The sequence below is a fragment of the Saccopteryx bilineata genome, chromosome 3, assembly GCF_036850765.1.
Source record: "Saccopteryx bilineata isolate mSacBil1 chromosome 3, mSacBil1_pri_phased_curated, whole genome shotgun sequence".
Lineage (NCBI taxonomy): Eukaryota > Metazoa > Chordata > Mammalia > Chiroptera > Emballonuridae > Saccopteryx > Saccopteryx bilineata.
In genome coordinates this window covers 232,573-244,749 of record NC_089492.1, presented here as the reverse complement: position 1 = coordinate 244,749, position 12,177 = coordinate 232,573, and the positions used below count along the sequence as shown (strand labels likewise).

The 12,177-nt window shown below is 52.5% G+C and overlaps 1 protein-coding gene across 7 annotated transcripts in view; it reads right to left on the bottom strand.

Moving 5' to 3' along the window:
* LOC136329356 (zinc finger protein 7-like) overlaps positions 1 to 7,152 on the bottom strand; it is a 34,687-nt gene extending 27,535 nt beyond the window's left edge. For 2 of the 7 annotated variants that reach the window (XM_066265383.1, XM_066265374.1), the window contains exons 1-5: positions 7,009 to 7,152; positions 5,791 to 6,012; positions 5,645 to 5,689; positions 5,124 to 5,250; positions 2,174 to 2,290 (exon numbers count right to left, since the gene is read on the bottom strand). In XM_066265383.1, the coding sequence (XP_066121480.1) occupies positions 2,174 to 2,290; positions 5,124 to 5,250; positions 5,645 to 5,647 (247 nt within the window). In that variant the 5' untranslated portion in view covers positions 5,648 to 5,689; positions 5,791 to 6,012; positions 7,009 to 7,152. Of the gene's footprint in view, positions 1 to 419; positions 539 to 2,173; positions 2,291 to 5,123; positions 5,251 to 5,644; positions 5,690 to 5,790; positions 6,013 to 7,008 lie in introns of those variants that run through there. The other 5 variants (XM_066265377.1, XM_066265376.1, XM_066265375.1 and 2 more) reach the window with 5 other exon arrangements.
* Between the last annotated feature and the right edge of the window lie 5,025 nt (positions 7,153 to 12,177).

Genomic DNA, 12,177 nt, shown 5'->3' with positions numbered 1-12,177 from the left:
ACAGAGCCATCCCCAGCGCCCGGGCCATCTTTGCTTCAATGGAGCCTTGGCTGCGGGAGGGGAAGAGAGAGACAGAGAGGAAAGCGCGGCGGAGGGGTGGAGAAGCAAATGGGCGCCCCTCCTGTGTGCCCTGGCCGGGAATCGAACCCGGGTCCTCCGCACGCTAGGCCGACGCTCTACCGCTGAGCCAACCGGCCAGGGCCAGTGACAGGGCTTTGCTGGCTCCTCACATCGGTGCTGTCCCAAGCTATGGCAGGTGACCCATCTCTCTGTCAGCCCTGGAGCAAGGAAGGGCTGCATGTGCTAAGCATCTGTGCACAAAGACAGTTCCCGCTCTCTCTTACACTAGTCTTCATGACAATACAATGAGGTCAATAGTGGATAAGTGGCTTGTGGCTCAGAAAAGTTAAGTAACTCACCCATGGTCACACAGCTAATGACTCAGGAATGGACCCAAGTCTGTTCTCCCAAACACATACTCTGTCAATGTCTCTGTGCCCTGAAGATGCGGGACATCTTCTGCCTGGTCCTGTTTCTCTTTCTCTGCACAAACACAACCTTGGCAAATCTGCTCCTTCAACAGAGCAGGAGCAACCAGAGATGAGAAAACAGAGGAGTACTGCTCTCCTCTGCCTGCTGCTTCAATACAAAGGCCCCTACGAACAGTCAAAACAAAGTAGTTGGGGATGCCTGCACCGCTGGACCAGCCAGAGCCCCAGACCTCCTGCTGTGGGTAAGTGGTCACAGCATTGCTGCAGGATGAGGACACCACAAACCCACGCGCTGCCCTGGAGCCCACCTCCCTCTCTCCTGCAGCCAAGTCTGAAGCAGCAGTTGTATCGTGAAGGTCTCGCCTGCCTACGTGTCCTGTCCCCCCCAACATCAGCCTTCCACAGCCCATGGCCTCCTATCTGGTTCAGTGTGCACACCCTCCCTTCAGGCCCATTTGACACCTGTACACACACGGCACAGCCCATCCCTTCCTGTCCCCATTTACCAGTGACTAACCCTCCCTGTTGGTCTGTAAGAGTACACAATGTAGCTCTGCTAGCTCAAGGCCACACCTCTAGGATGACTCCGCCCCCCAGGGGGCCTTGAGTCCCAGGACAGGGGTGGCAATGGTGGGGTAGCTGCAGAACCCGCCCTCTTCTGCCATCTAGAGAATCCTGGGACATCAGGGGCACCAACCAGCAAGACACATCTCTGGCATTTGTATTTTCTAACCCATCTCACAAATGTTTATCCATGAGGCTGTCCTCTGTCCTGTGTCCTCAGGTCAGTGAGCAGCTCTGTCTCCTCACAGAAGGACCTCCTTGTTGCCTCACCACTAAGAGAACTATTTGTTGCCTGTGAACCACCAAGGAGCGCTGCTAATTCCACTGGTCTCTGGCCACGGCGCCCTCCTTGGAATCTCCCCCACCTTGAAAATGTTCCGTGGGGGCTAGGTTTTAATTGGTCTGGTCAATCCCTTTTACTGCTTCATGGGAAGGGTCAGAAAGGGGACTGAATAGGAAGGCCCCTGTTATAGCCTGAGTGTGCCCCAAAAGAGGTGTGCTGAAGCTCCAGCCCAGATCTCAGAATATGAACTGTTTATAAACAGGACCATGCAGACGTAATTAGGGTGCAGTCACACTGAAATGTAGAGGTTCCTGACCCAGTATGACTGGCGTCCTTATAAAGACAGAGATGGGGGAGGACACATTGTCACAAGGGAGGAGTGGGTGGCACGGCCACAAGATGAGGAGCACATGGAACCACCAGAAGCTGGAAGAGCCAGAAAGGGTCCTCCCCACAGGTTCAGAGGGAGCATCACCCTGCCGATGCCTTGATTTTGGACCTCTGGCCCCAGCCAGGGCTATGAGACATTAATCTCTGTCAATTTAAACCCCCGGTCTGTGGTGCTGTTACGGCAGCCTCAGGACCTGGCCTGAGAAGCTGTGGGTACCCAGGGCCCAGAGGGGTTCTGGAGGGAGCGTGACCGTCCCAGGAACGTGACGTTCACCTGAGAGGCTGCTCAGAACCAAGCTTACTGTTGATCTTACATCCATGTGCTTAGTAAGAGTATTGGTGAGATTAGACACGGAATAAAATGTGGTTTAGAAACAAAGTCTCAGGGCGATCCCTAGGGTCCATCTTCTGGGCCCAGGTTCTCTGCCACAGGCCCAAGCCTCACCTGTCCGGGGGGTCCTGGGCGCCTCTCTCCCCTCTGTTCCCTGCAGGTCGAGAACCCATGGCTCCTGCCCCTGCTCCAGCCGGGAGATCAGTTCAGGCTTGAGAAGCAGAAATCCTGCTGTCAAGGTGAAAAAGGAAACCACATTGGCATTATTGTGGCTGCAGCTCAGGGCTCAGTGCCCCCTGGTTTCCAGAAGTAAAGGGGCAGGGGTCCTGCAAGGGCACAGGCAGAATCTCTGGAGGGAGCGGCACAGGGTGAGGATCTGGGCACAGGGGCCTCTCTGACTGGTTCTGTCCAGCTCCTGAGACTGGACAGTGAGGGATGCTTTGACTCCCACCCTGTTCTCTTCTGCTTCAAGCCCAAGATCCCCAGGAGACCCTGTCACACAAGAATAGGCCGCTCTATCCCAGAAAGAGGAAATCCAGGCACTGCCAGCACACCCCTCATTTCAGAGGGCAGGTTTGTGCCAATAGGCAGAGGTAGTTAAGAAACAAGACAGGAGTGCATGACCTGTGGTGGTGCAGTGGATAAAGCCTAGACCTGCAACGCTGAGATCGCTGGTTCAAAACCTCGGCCTTGCCCGGTCAAGGCACATACAAGCAGCAACTACTAGTTGATGCTTCCTGCTCCTCCCCTGTACCTTTCTCTTTCTCTCTAAAATCAATAAATAAGTCTTTTAAAAAAGAAAGAAAAGAAACAAGACAGGAGCATTTGACATCTTGCTTCCCAGCATATGTCATCAGTTTGGCTCAAACAAACTTTAACAACAACAACAAAAAAACACACACACACAAAAACAAAAACCAAAAAAACAACAAAAATAGACCATGAATGAAACAGACATTAAATCAGAAGGCACTGGCCTCACCCAGGTGCCCCCAGTCTTGCATTCTTGCACAAAGCCTAGCCAGACGGGGGCGCAGTGCAGAGCTGTGTTGGCCACCTGGCACTCCTCTGGGCCACCAGCCCCGTGCTGTGGGGCAGCAGTGTGACGAGCTCCCAGCCCATCCCAGGGCCCTGTGGTTGGAGCTTCCCTCAGGTTTCCAGCCGTAAGGGTAAAAAAGGCAGCGGAGAAATCACAGGTCGAAGGCCTCAGGAGCAGGCAAACCCTACACTGAACAGGAAACACGTTCTCTCCAAGAACACCCGGAACATTCAGAGAAACACGGCCAGCCACGAAGGATCGTGCTGTAGTCCAAGGACACCAGAACACAGAAACGGAAATGAAATGGGACATGAAAGTAACCACAACAGGTAGCTCAAAACTATTAGCCACTGGGAGATTCAGTAATGAATTACTAACAAGCAACTATATTTATTGAGTCAAAACTTGTAGAATGCAGCTACAACAGCACTTAAAGACAGAAATTTACATTTTTAAAAATATTTACTAGAAATAAGAACAGTAAAATGCAAACAAGGTAGATTAATTTAAAGAAATTGGGAACAAAACAACACAGCAAACACAAAACCAAAGGGATAAAATAATAAAGGCAGCCTGACCTGTGGTGGCGCAGTGGAGAAGGACCAACCTGGAACGCTGAGGACACTGGTGTGAAACACAGCCTTGCCCGGTGGTCAAGGCACATACAAGAAGCAACCATGAGCTGATGCTTCCTGCTCCTCCTACCCCCCACCTCCCACCTTCCTCTCTCTCTAAAATCAATAAATAAAATCTTTAATAAATAAATAAATGACAGGCAGAACAGGATTCAGTGAAACAGAGAATAAGGAACCACGCACATCACCCCCCAAAAGTCGAACAAAACCAAAGCTGGATCTTTAAAGAGATGAGTCAATAGTATTGGGATGAAATTGATCAAGATACTGCCAAAAACTTACATAAGAAAATATCCATAAACTTAATGGGGGTGTTATAAACAAATACACATTAAAAACTGAAAACCCAAATGAACAGATCAATTTGAAGAAAAACTACGAACGACAACAGTGTCACAAGGAGAAATTCATAAGCTTGCCAGACCATCGAGCATGAACGAAAAGGCTTCCCTCAGGGCACAGGTGGCTCTACAGAAAGTTCTAGCAGCCTGACCTGTGCACAGTGGACAGAACAGCGACCTGGAACGCTGAGGTCGCCAGTTTGAAACCCTGAGCTTGCCTGGTCAAGGCACATAACACAATCAACAAGCAAGCAGTGCACAACTAAAGTGAAGCAACTATGAGTTGATACTTCTCCCTCTTCTGCTTTCTCCTTTCTCAGTAAAATCAACAGAGAGAATCTTTTTTTTTGTTTTTTTGTTTTTGACAGGGACAGAGAGAGAGTTAGAGAGAGGGATAGAGACAGACAGGAATGGAGAGAGATAAGAAGCATCAATTTATTTAATTATTTACCATTGTGGAATTTTAGTTGTTCATTGATTGCTTTCTCTTATGTGCCTTGACCAGGGGACTACAGCAGACCTAGTAACCCCTTGCTCAAAAGAGAGACCTTGGGTCCAAGATGGTGATCTTTGCTCAAACCAGGTGAGCCCACGCTCAAGCTGGCAACCTCGGGGTCTCGAAACTGGGTCCTCGGCGTCCCAGTTCGACACTCTATCCACTACGCCACCGCCTGGTCAGGCTAGATAGAATCTTAAAAAAAAAAAGTTATACCAAATACCTGAAAGGTTCAATTAATTTCATCTATATAAATTCCTCCAGAAGTTAACAAGAACAGCAAAAGAGCTATTTCTAGTTTGAATTCTATTTCTTCCAACAAGTTAATCTGTTAGCCCAAACAAAAAAGGAGGTTTCATTACCTCCCAGAAGTCCATTACCCTGTGAGGATTAAACCACACGATATGAGCCAAGCTCATCCTGTCTGGCTCACCATGACCCGTCCTGGAGTCAGGACCTGAACACAGCTTCCATGTCCCCAGCTCTGATAGAGGCCTGGCTAGGTAGGTGCTGACCGATGACATAGGGAGGGGGCACCGAGGTACAGCCTCACCGAGTCCAGCCACACTGCTGTGGTTCTCCAGCATCACCTCCTTGTAGAGGGCCCTTTGGCCAGGGTCCAGACACTGCCACTCCTCCCGTGAGAAGTGCACAGCTACATCACCAAACGTCACAGCCTCCTGAAAGGACACAGACCAGCACCCAAGGGACCCCTGGGTGCCAGCCCCATTCTGGCACCGCCTCATGGTGTGTCTCACATACATGTGCCACAGGGTTGGGAGAGACAGTCACCAGACCCCTCCGGCTCTAAAATCCAGGGGAAGGGTGGTGTGCAGGAGGGGAGGGACCCAGACCGTGGACCTACAACCCTCCTCTCAGAGTCTCAGGTGGGCTCTAATCTTAGCAGGGGTTTGCTCACTACCTTAGGGATTGGCATGCCTGAGTCTGGCAGGAGCCACCGTGAGGAGTTGAGGCAGGATCTAGGCACAGGCCCAGTGGGCAGGGTGGGTACCCAGAGGAGGAGGCAGGGCCCTCACAGGACAAGTGAAGGAATAGAGGCAGTCAGATTCCTACCATGAGGCTCCGTGGATGGGAATCAATGTGCTCTAGCCGAGAGACCTGTTCGCAGTTATGAAAAGGTCAGAGATTAGGATGCTGGCGGCCCCCCACTGCTGACTCCCAGGCTAATCCAGGTGGCACTGTGTTCTCCCATCCTTTACCTCCACCCTCAGATCTTCTCTGGCAGGTACACAGGGCGGAACCAACGCAGCCACAGCACTTGAGCATCTGCCCACCGAGGTTTCGTTCACCTTCCAGAGTGTTTGGTGGTTGTCAATCACTCCATGAACACTTAAGAGGTCACTACTACTTGTGCCAGGTGTCCCATCAATGAGATGCCGCAGTGCACAAGGCACGGTGACTCTGCCTTCACGAAGCACAGTCTAGTGGAGGGAAAAGTTAAATAACCACACAAATAAGTGCAAAATTACAACCGTGACAGCACCAAAGTACAAGGAACACGGAAAACATTTAAACTAGGAAACCTTGCCCTGGCCAAGTAACTCCGTTGTGGATTCAATCCCTGGTTGGGCACATAGAAGAAGCAAACGATGAATGCATAAAATAACAAAGCAACGTTCATTTCTCTTTGTCTCTCCTCTTTCTTCTCTCTCTAAACCTAACAAAATAAAGTAGGAAACCCTAACTTAGTCTGATGGATCACTTGCTGGAGGAGCTAACAGCGATGTGCAAAGGGGCTGAGGCTGGAAGGAATGGACTGAATGAGCCCGTGGGGCTCGTGGGGCTGGATCACGGGTAGCAAGGGGGAAGAACGGGGTGACTACACTCAGAGTAAGTAGCCGGGAGTCTAACAATGAATTGTTAGAAAAAGACGAGTGGATACTGGAATTCCTCTGTGTTAACTTGGCCCCCTCCCCACAGGTCCCGATGGTAGATCAGAAGGAGAGGCGGGCTTCCTCGTGGAGCTTCTGGGTCAGAAAGTGCTTGTGAACGAACGTGCGCCCCAGGCCGTGCACACAGCGAGGCTGACTGGGCAGAACAGACACTCGGGTGGATTCCCCCCACCTGGGCCTTGCCGGGAGGAGGATCCCGCCAGGGCTGGGTCCTGGTCTCCAGTAGAGAAGCGGCAAGAGCACAGCCTTTTCAGCCACTGTCACTGAGCGCAGGTCTTCAAAGGCCGTGAGAGGGGGAAAGAGAGCCCGTGCTGGAGCCCGTGGGACTCGGTGGGACTCGGCCAAATGCCTCCCACCTCCGCGGACAAGGCGGCCGCGGCTCCAACACCTCCTCGGCCGAGCGATCACGGCCTCTTCAAGCCGCCCGCGCCACCCGAGCTTCCCCGCCCAGAGCCCGGAGGAGGGAAGATGCGGGGCCCTGCCCTGGGGACTCCGCCCGAAGGCGCGGTCGCCCTATCTACTCACCCTACCCGAGACCGCGGGAGGCTCAAAACGCACGACGAAGCCAGGAACGGGCCTCGACGCCCCGCGGCTGCTCCGTCCCACAGACTTCCGGCCCTTCTGGGCGGCTTGGAGGCTCAGCCATCTCGATGGTTCCCACTGCTCCACCCGGGCCCCGAAGAAGGGGCGGGACCAGAGTGAGGGGAAAGGACAAAGCCCAGGGAGGGCGGAGCAGAAGCCTGGGTGGGGCGGGGCCAGGTTCCAGAGGGGGCGGGGTCCAGTGAAAGGGCGGGGTCAGAGTCCCTGGATGGGGCGGGGCCGGAGCCGGAGTGTGGGGAAGCTGGAGAGCAGGGAAATTCTCTTGTATGTAAAGTCTCACTCTATTTTGTGGTTTAAGGAGAATAAAATTTACAGTGATTTTTTTTTGGTAATTTTTAGAGTACGGTTATTAAAGCTGTGAGACAATGAAACAAGGAAGGGCTTAGGATAGAAGAAGTCACGGGGCCTGACCAGGCGGTGGCGCAGTGGATAGAGCGTGGGACTGGGATGCCGAGGACCCAGGTTCAAGACCCCAAGGTTTCCAGTTTGAGCACGGGCTCATCTGGTTTGAGCAAAAGCTCATCAGCTTGGACCCAAGGTCGCTGGCTCGAGCAAGGGGTTACTGGGTCTGCTGAAGGCTCACGGTCAAGGCATATATGAGAAAGCAATCAATGAACAACTAAGGTGTCGTAATGCGCAACGAAAAACTAATGATTGATGCTTCTCATCTCTCCGTTCCTGTCTGTCCCTAGCTATTCCTCTCTCTGACTCTCTCTCTGTCTCTGTAAAAAGAAAAAGAAGAAGTCACAGGAAAGCGCTTCTGCGGGGCTGCTTCTACTGGCTGAAAAGTCGCCTGAAAGGGCAGGGCTGGGGGGTGGGGTGGAGGTGGGGACAGGGGCGGGGGCGGAGGTGGAGGCGGCTGGGAGGCCTGATCTGTGGCTGAGAATACAGCGCAGCCAGGCTGCCTATTCCTTCCCGGTCAGGGTCGATATGAGAAGCAACCAATGAATGCACAGCTAAATGGAACAAGGTGATGCTTCTCTCCTTGTCTGTCTCTCTCTCTCTCACACACACACACACCTCTCTCTCTCTCTCTTTCTCCCTCCACTACATCCCCCCCCTCTTTCTCTCAAATCAATGGAAATTATTTTTTAATTTTTAAAAATCACCTGCTGCCTGACCTGTGGTAGCACAGTGGCTAGAGCGTCAACCTGGGACGCTGAGGACCCAGGTTAAAACTCGACGTTGTGGGCCCTGGCCCGTTGGCTCAGTGGCACAGCGTTGGCCTGGCGTGCAGGAGTCCCAGGTTCGATTCCCGGCCAGAGCACACAGGAGAAGCGCCCATCTGCTTCTCCACTCCTCCCCCTCTCCTTCCTCTCTGTCTCTCTCTTCCCCTCCCGCAGCTGAGGCTCCATTGGAGCAAAGATGGCCCAGGCGCTGGGGATGGCTCTGTGGCCTCTGCCTCATGTGCTAGAATGGCTCTGGATGTAACAGAGCGACACCCCAGATGGGCAGAACATCACCCCCTGGTGGGCATGCCGGGTGGATCCCGGTCGGGCGCATGCGGGAGTCTGTCTGACTGCCTCCCCGTTTCCAACTTCAGAAAAATACAAAACAAACAAACATAAAGCAAAACTCGAGGTTGTGGGCCTGACCAAACGATGGCGCAGTGGATGGAGCCGGACTGGGATGTGGAGAACCCAGGTTCAAAACTCCGAGGTTGCCAGCTTGAGCGTGGGCTCATCTGGTTTGAGCAAAGCTCACCAGCTTGGACCCAAGGTCACTGGCTTGAGCAAGGGGTGCTGTAGCCCATGGTCAAGACACATGTGAGAAAGCAATCAAAGAACAATTAAGGTGTCGCAACAAAAAACTAATGATTGATTCTCCTTATCTCTCTCCGTTCCTGTCTGTCTGTCCCTATCTATCCTTCTCTCTGACTCGCTCTCTCTATCCCTGTAAAAAATAAGAAACAAAGGCCCTGGTTGGCTCAGTGGTAGAGCGTCGGCCTGGTGTGCAGGAGTCCCGGGTTCGATTCCCAGCCAGAGCACACAGGAGAAGCGCCCATCTGCTTCTCCACCCCTCTCCCTCTCCTTCCTCTCTGTCTCTCTCTTCCCCTCCCGCAGCTGAGGCTCCATTGGAGCAAAGATGGCCCGGGCGCTGGGGATGGCTCTGTGGCCTCTGCCTCATGTGCTAGAATGGCTCTGGATGTAACAGAGCGACACCCCAGATGGGCAGAACATCACCCCCTGGTGGGCATGCCGGGTGGATCCCGGTCGGGCGCATGCGGGAGTCTGTCTGACTGCCTCCCCGTTTCCAACTTCAGAAAAATACAAAACAAACAAACATAAAGCAAAACTCGAGGTTGTGGGCCTGACCAAACGATGGCGCAGTGGATGGAGCCGGACTGGGATGTGGAGAACCCAGGTTCAAAACTCCGAGGTTGCCAGCTTGAGCGTGGGCTCATCTGGTTTGAGCAAAGCTCACCAGCTTGGACCCAAGGTCACTGGCTTGAGCAAGGGGTGCTGTAGCCCATGGTCAAGACACATGTGAGAAAGCAATCAAAGAACAATTAAGGTGTCGCAACAAAAAACTAATGATTGATGCTCCTTATCTCTCTCCGTTCCTGTCTGTCTGTCCCTATCTATCCTTCTCTCTGACTCGCTCTCTCTATCCCTGTAAAAAATAAGAAACAAAGGCCCTGGTTGGCTCAGTGGTAGAGCGTCGGCCTGGTGTGCAGGAGTCCCGGGTTCGATTCCCAGCCAGAGCACACAGGAGAAGCGCCCATCTGCTTCTCCACCCCTCTCCCTCTCCTTCCTCTCTGTCTCTCTCTTCCCCTCCCGCAGCTGAGGCTCCATTGGAGAAAAGATGGCCCGGGCGCTGAGGATGGCTCTGTGGCCTCTGCCTCGGGCGCTAGGATGGCTCTGATTGCAGCAGAGCATCGCCCCCTGGTGGGCATGCCGGGTGGATCTCGGTTGGGTGCATGCGGGAGTCTGTCTGACTGCCTCCCAGTTTCCAGCTTCGGAAAAATGCAAAAAAGAAAAAAAAATTAAAAACAAAAAAACAAACAAAAAAAACCCCCCTGATGTTGCAGGCTGAGCACGGGTTCACCAGCTTGAGCACAGGGTTGCCAGCTTGAGCGTGAGATCATAGATATGACCCTATGATCGCTGGCCTGAGCCCAAAGGTCACTGGCTTGAGCAAGGGGGTCACTGGCTCAGCTAGAGCCCCTTAATCAAGGCACATATTAGAAAGCAATCAATGAACAACTAAGGTGCTGCAACTATGAGTTGATGCTTGTCATCTCCCTTCCTGTCTCTGTCTGTCCCTGTTTGTCTCTCTCTCTCTCACACACACACAATATTTATATATATTATATATTATATATATATATATATATATCACCTGCTGGACAGCTCTGTTGGTTAAAACATCATCTCAAAATACAGAGGTATCTGGTTCAATCCCTGGTTGGGGCACATAGAGGAATGGGTCGATGTTGCTGTCTTTCCTTTCTCCCTTCCTTTCTCACTAAAATCAATAAATAAGATTTTAAAATAAAAAAAAATCAATCAGTTGCTGATTCCTTTCCACAGGCAGAAGTCTCAGGGAAGCCTAAGCTTTTAAAAGCCTTCCAATTGAGGCCTGACCTGTGGTGGCGCAGTGGATAAAGCGTCGACCTGGAAATGCTGAGGTCGCCGGTTCGAAACCCTGGGCTTGCCTGGTCAAGGCACATATGGGAGTTGATGCTTCCAGCTCCTCCCTCCTGTCTCTCTCTCCTCTCTCTCTGTCTCTCTCTCTCTCCTCTCTAAAAAAAAAAAAAAAAAAAAAAAAAAAAAAGCGGTGGCACAGTGGATAGCGCATTGGACTGGGATGCGGAGGACCCAGGTTCAAAATCCCGAGGTCGCCAGCTTGAGCGCGGGCTCATCAGACCCGCAGGAGAAGGACGTCTCCTCGGTGTGAGTCTTCTGTGCAGCATGAGGTTGGACTTCGGACCTAAGGCTTTGCCACATTTCCTGCACACAAAGGGCTTATGGCCATTGTTGAAGCCTCTGGTGCAGGAGGAGCAGGAAGTTGTGCTTGAAGGACTTTCTGCACCCCAATCACTGATGTGGCCTCTCCCCTGCCTGGGAACACTGTGCTGTGCTGGGCTGGGTGCCCTGACACCTGCCGGCCTTTCAGGGGCTCTTTGTGGCATGCATCCTGTGGTGTTTGAGTAGCGCGGACCTGAGGATGGAGCACTGCTCACACCATATACACCAGTATGGCCCCTCCCAGTTGTGGATGCCAGGTGCTGGTGGAGGGTGAATTTGCCTGCCTGGGAATATTCATGCACTGGTAGGGCGTGGCCCCAGCATAGGTGACCTGGTGCCTGAGCAGCACCAGCTATACCTGAGGGCCTAATCGCAAGCACACCCAATAAATGTCCACAGGGCCTGAGCCCAGCCATTCTTGCTGCCCGATACCCGGGGATGCCTCCCAAGGGCTGGAGGGTTTGCTTTTTGGACCCATTCTCAGGACTTGCCATTCAGTTCAAGTAACTTGAGGTTACCCTTGGGCAAGTGCCCCACAGTCCTACCTGCCCTAAAGGATACTCTCTTGGGAGAACACTCTTCAAGCCCAGCCTTCATCCTGGAATCTGGAAGAATGAACAGAACACAGAAGGAAGTTCTGACCTCTCTACTCACAAAAGGAAGTCAATGATTTGAAGACAGAATCTTTACGTCAGAGAAAGTAGAGAAGTTTTAGAATTTCTAGCGAGAAGTTTAAAAAAAAAAAAGGCTTTCGGTGACAAAGAGGAAGAAAAGGGGAGGTTAATAAGAGCTTAAGCACCATGGAAGGTGGGGTATTCCCCCAAGGCTGGTGCCTTGGGCACCAGCTAGGCCCAAGGACTGTGGGGCAGGGTGGGTGCCAGGGCAAGACTTGTGAGATGCCTTTCCTCTTCTCTCACCCAAAGTGCATTCAGTCAGCAACATATCCGGGTCCTGCTTTTGCAGGCCTAGTGGGCTGGAGGCTTCCTCCCCTCCCTTTCTGCAGTCTCTGCAGCCCTAAGCTCAGCACCTGGCATGCCTCACACACCTGCTGTCCTCAGACCTGTCCTGAAACCTTGAGGCACCAGGATGGACACTCATGCACTTGAATTCCTTGCACAGGTTA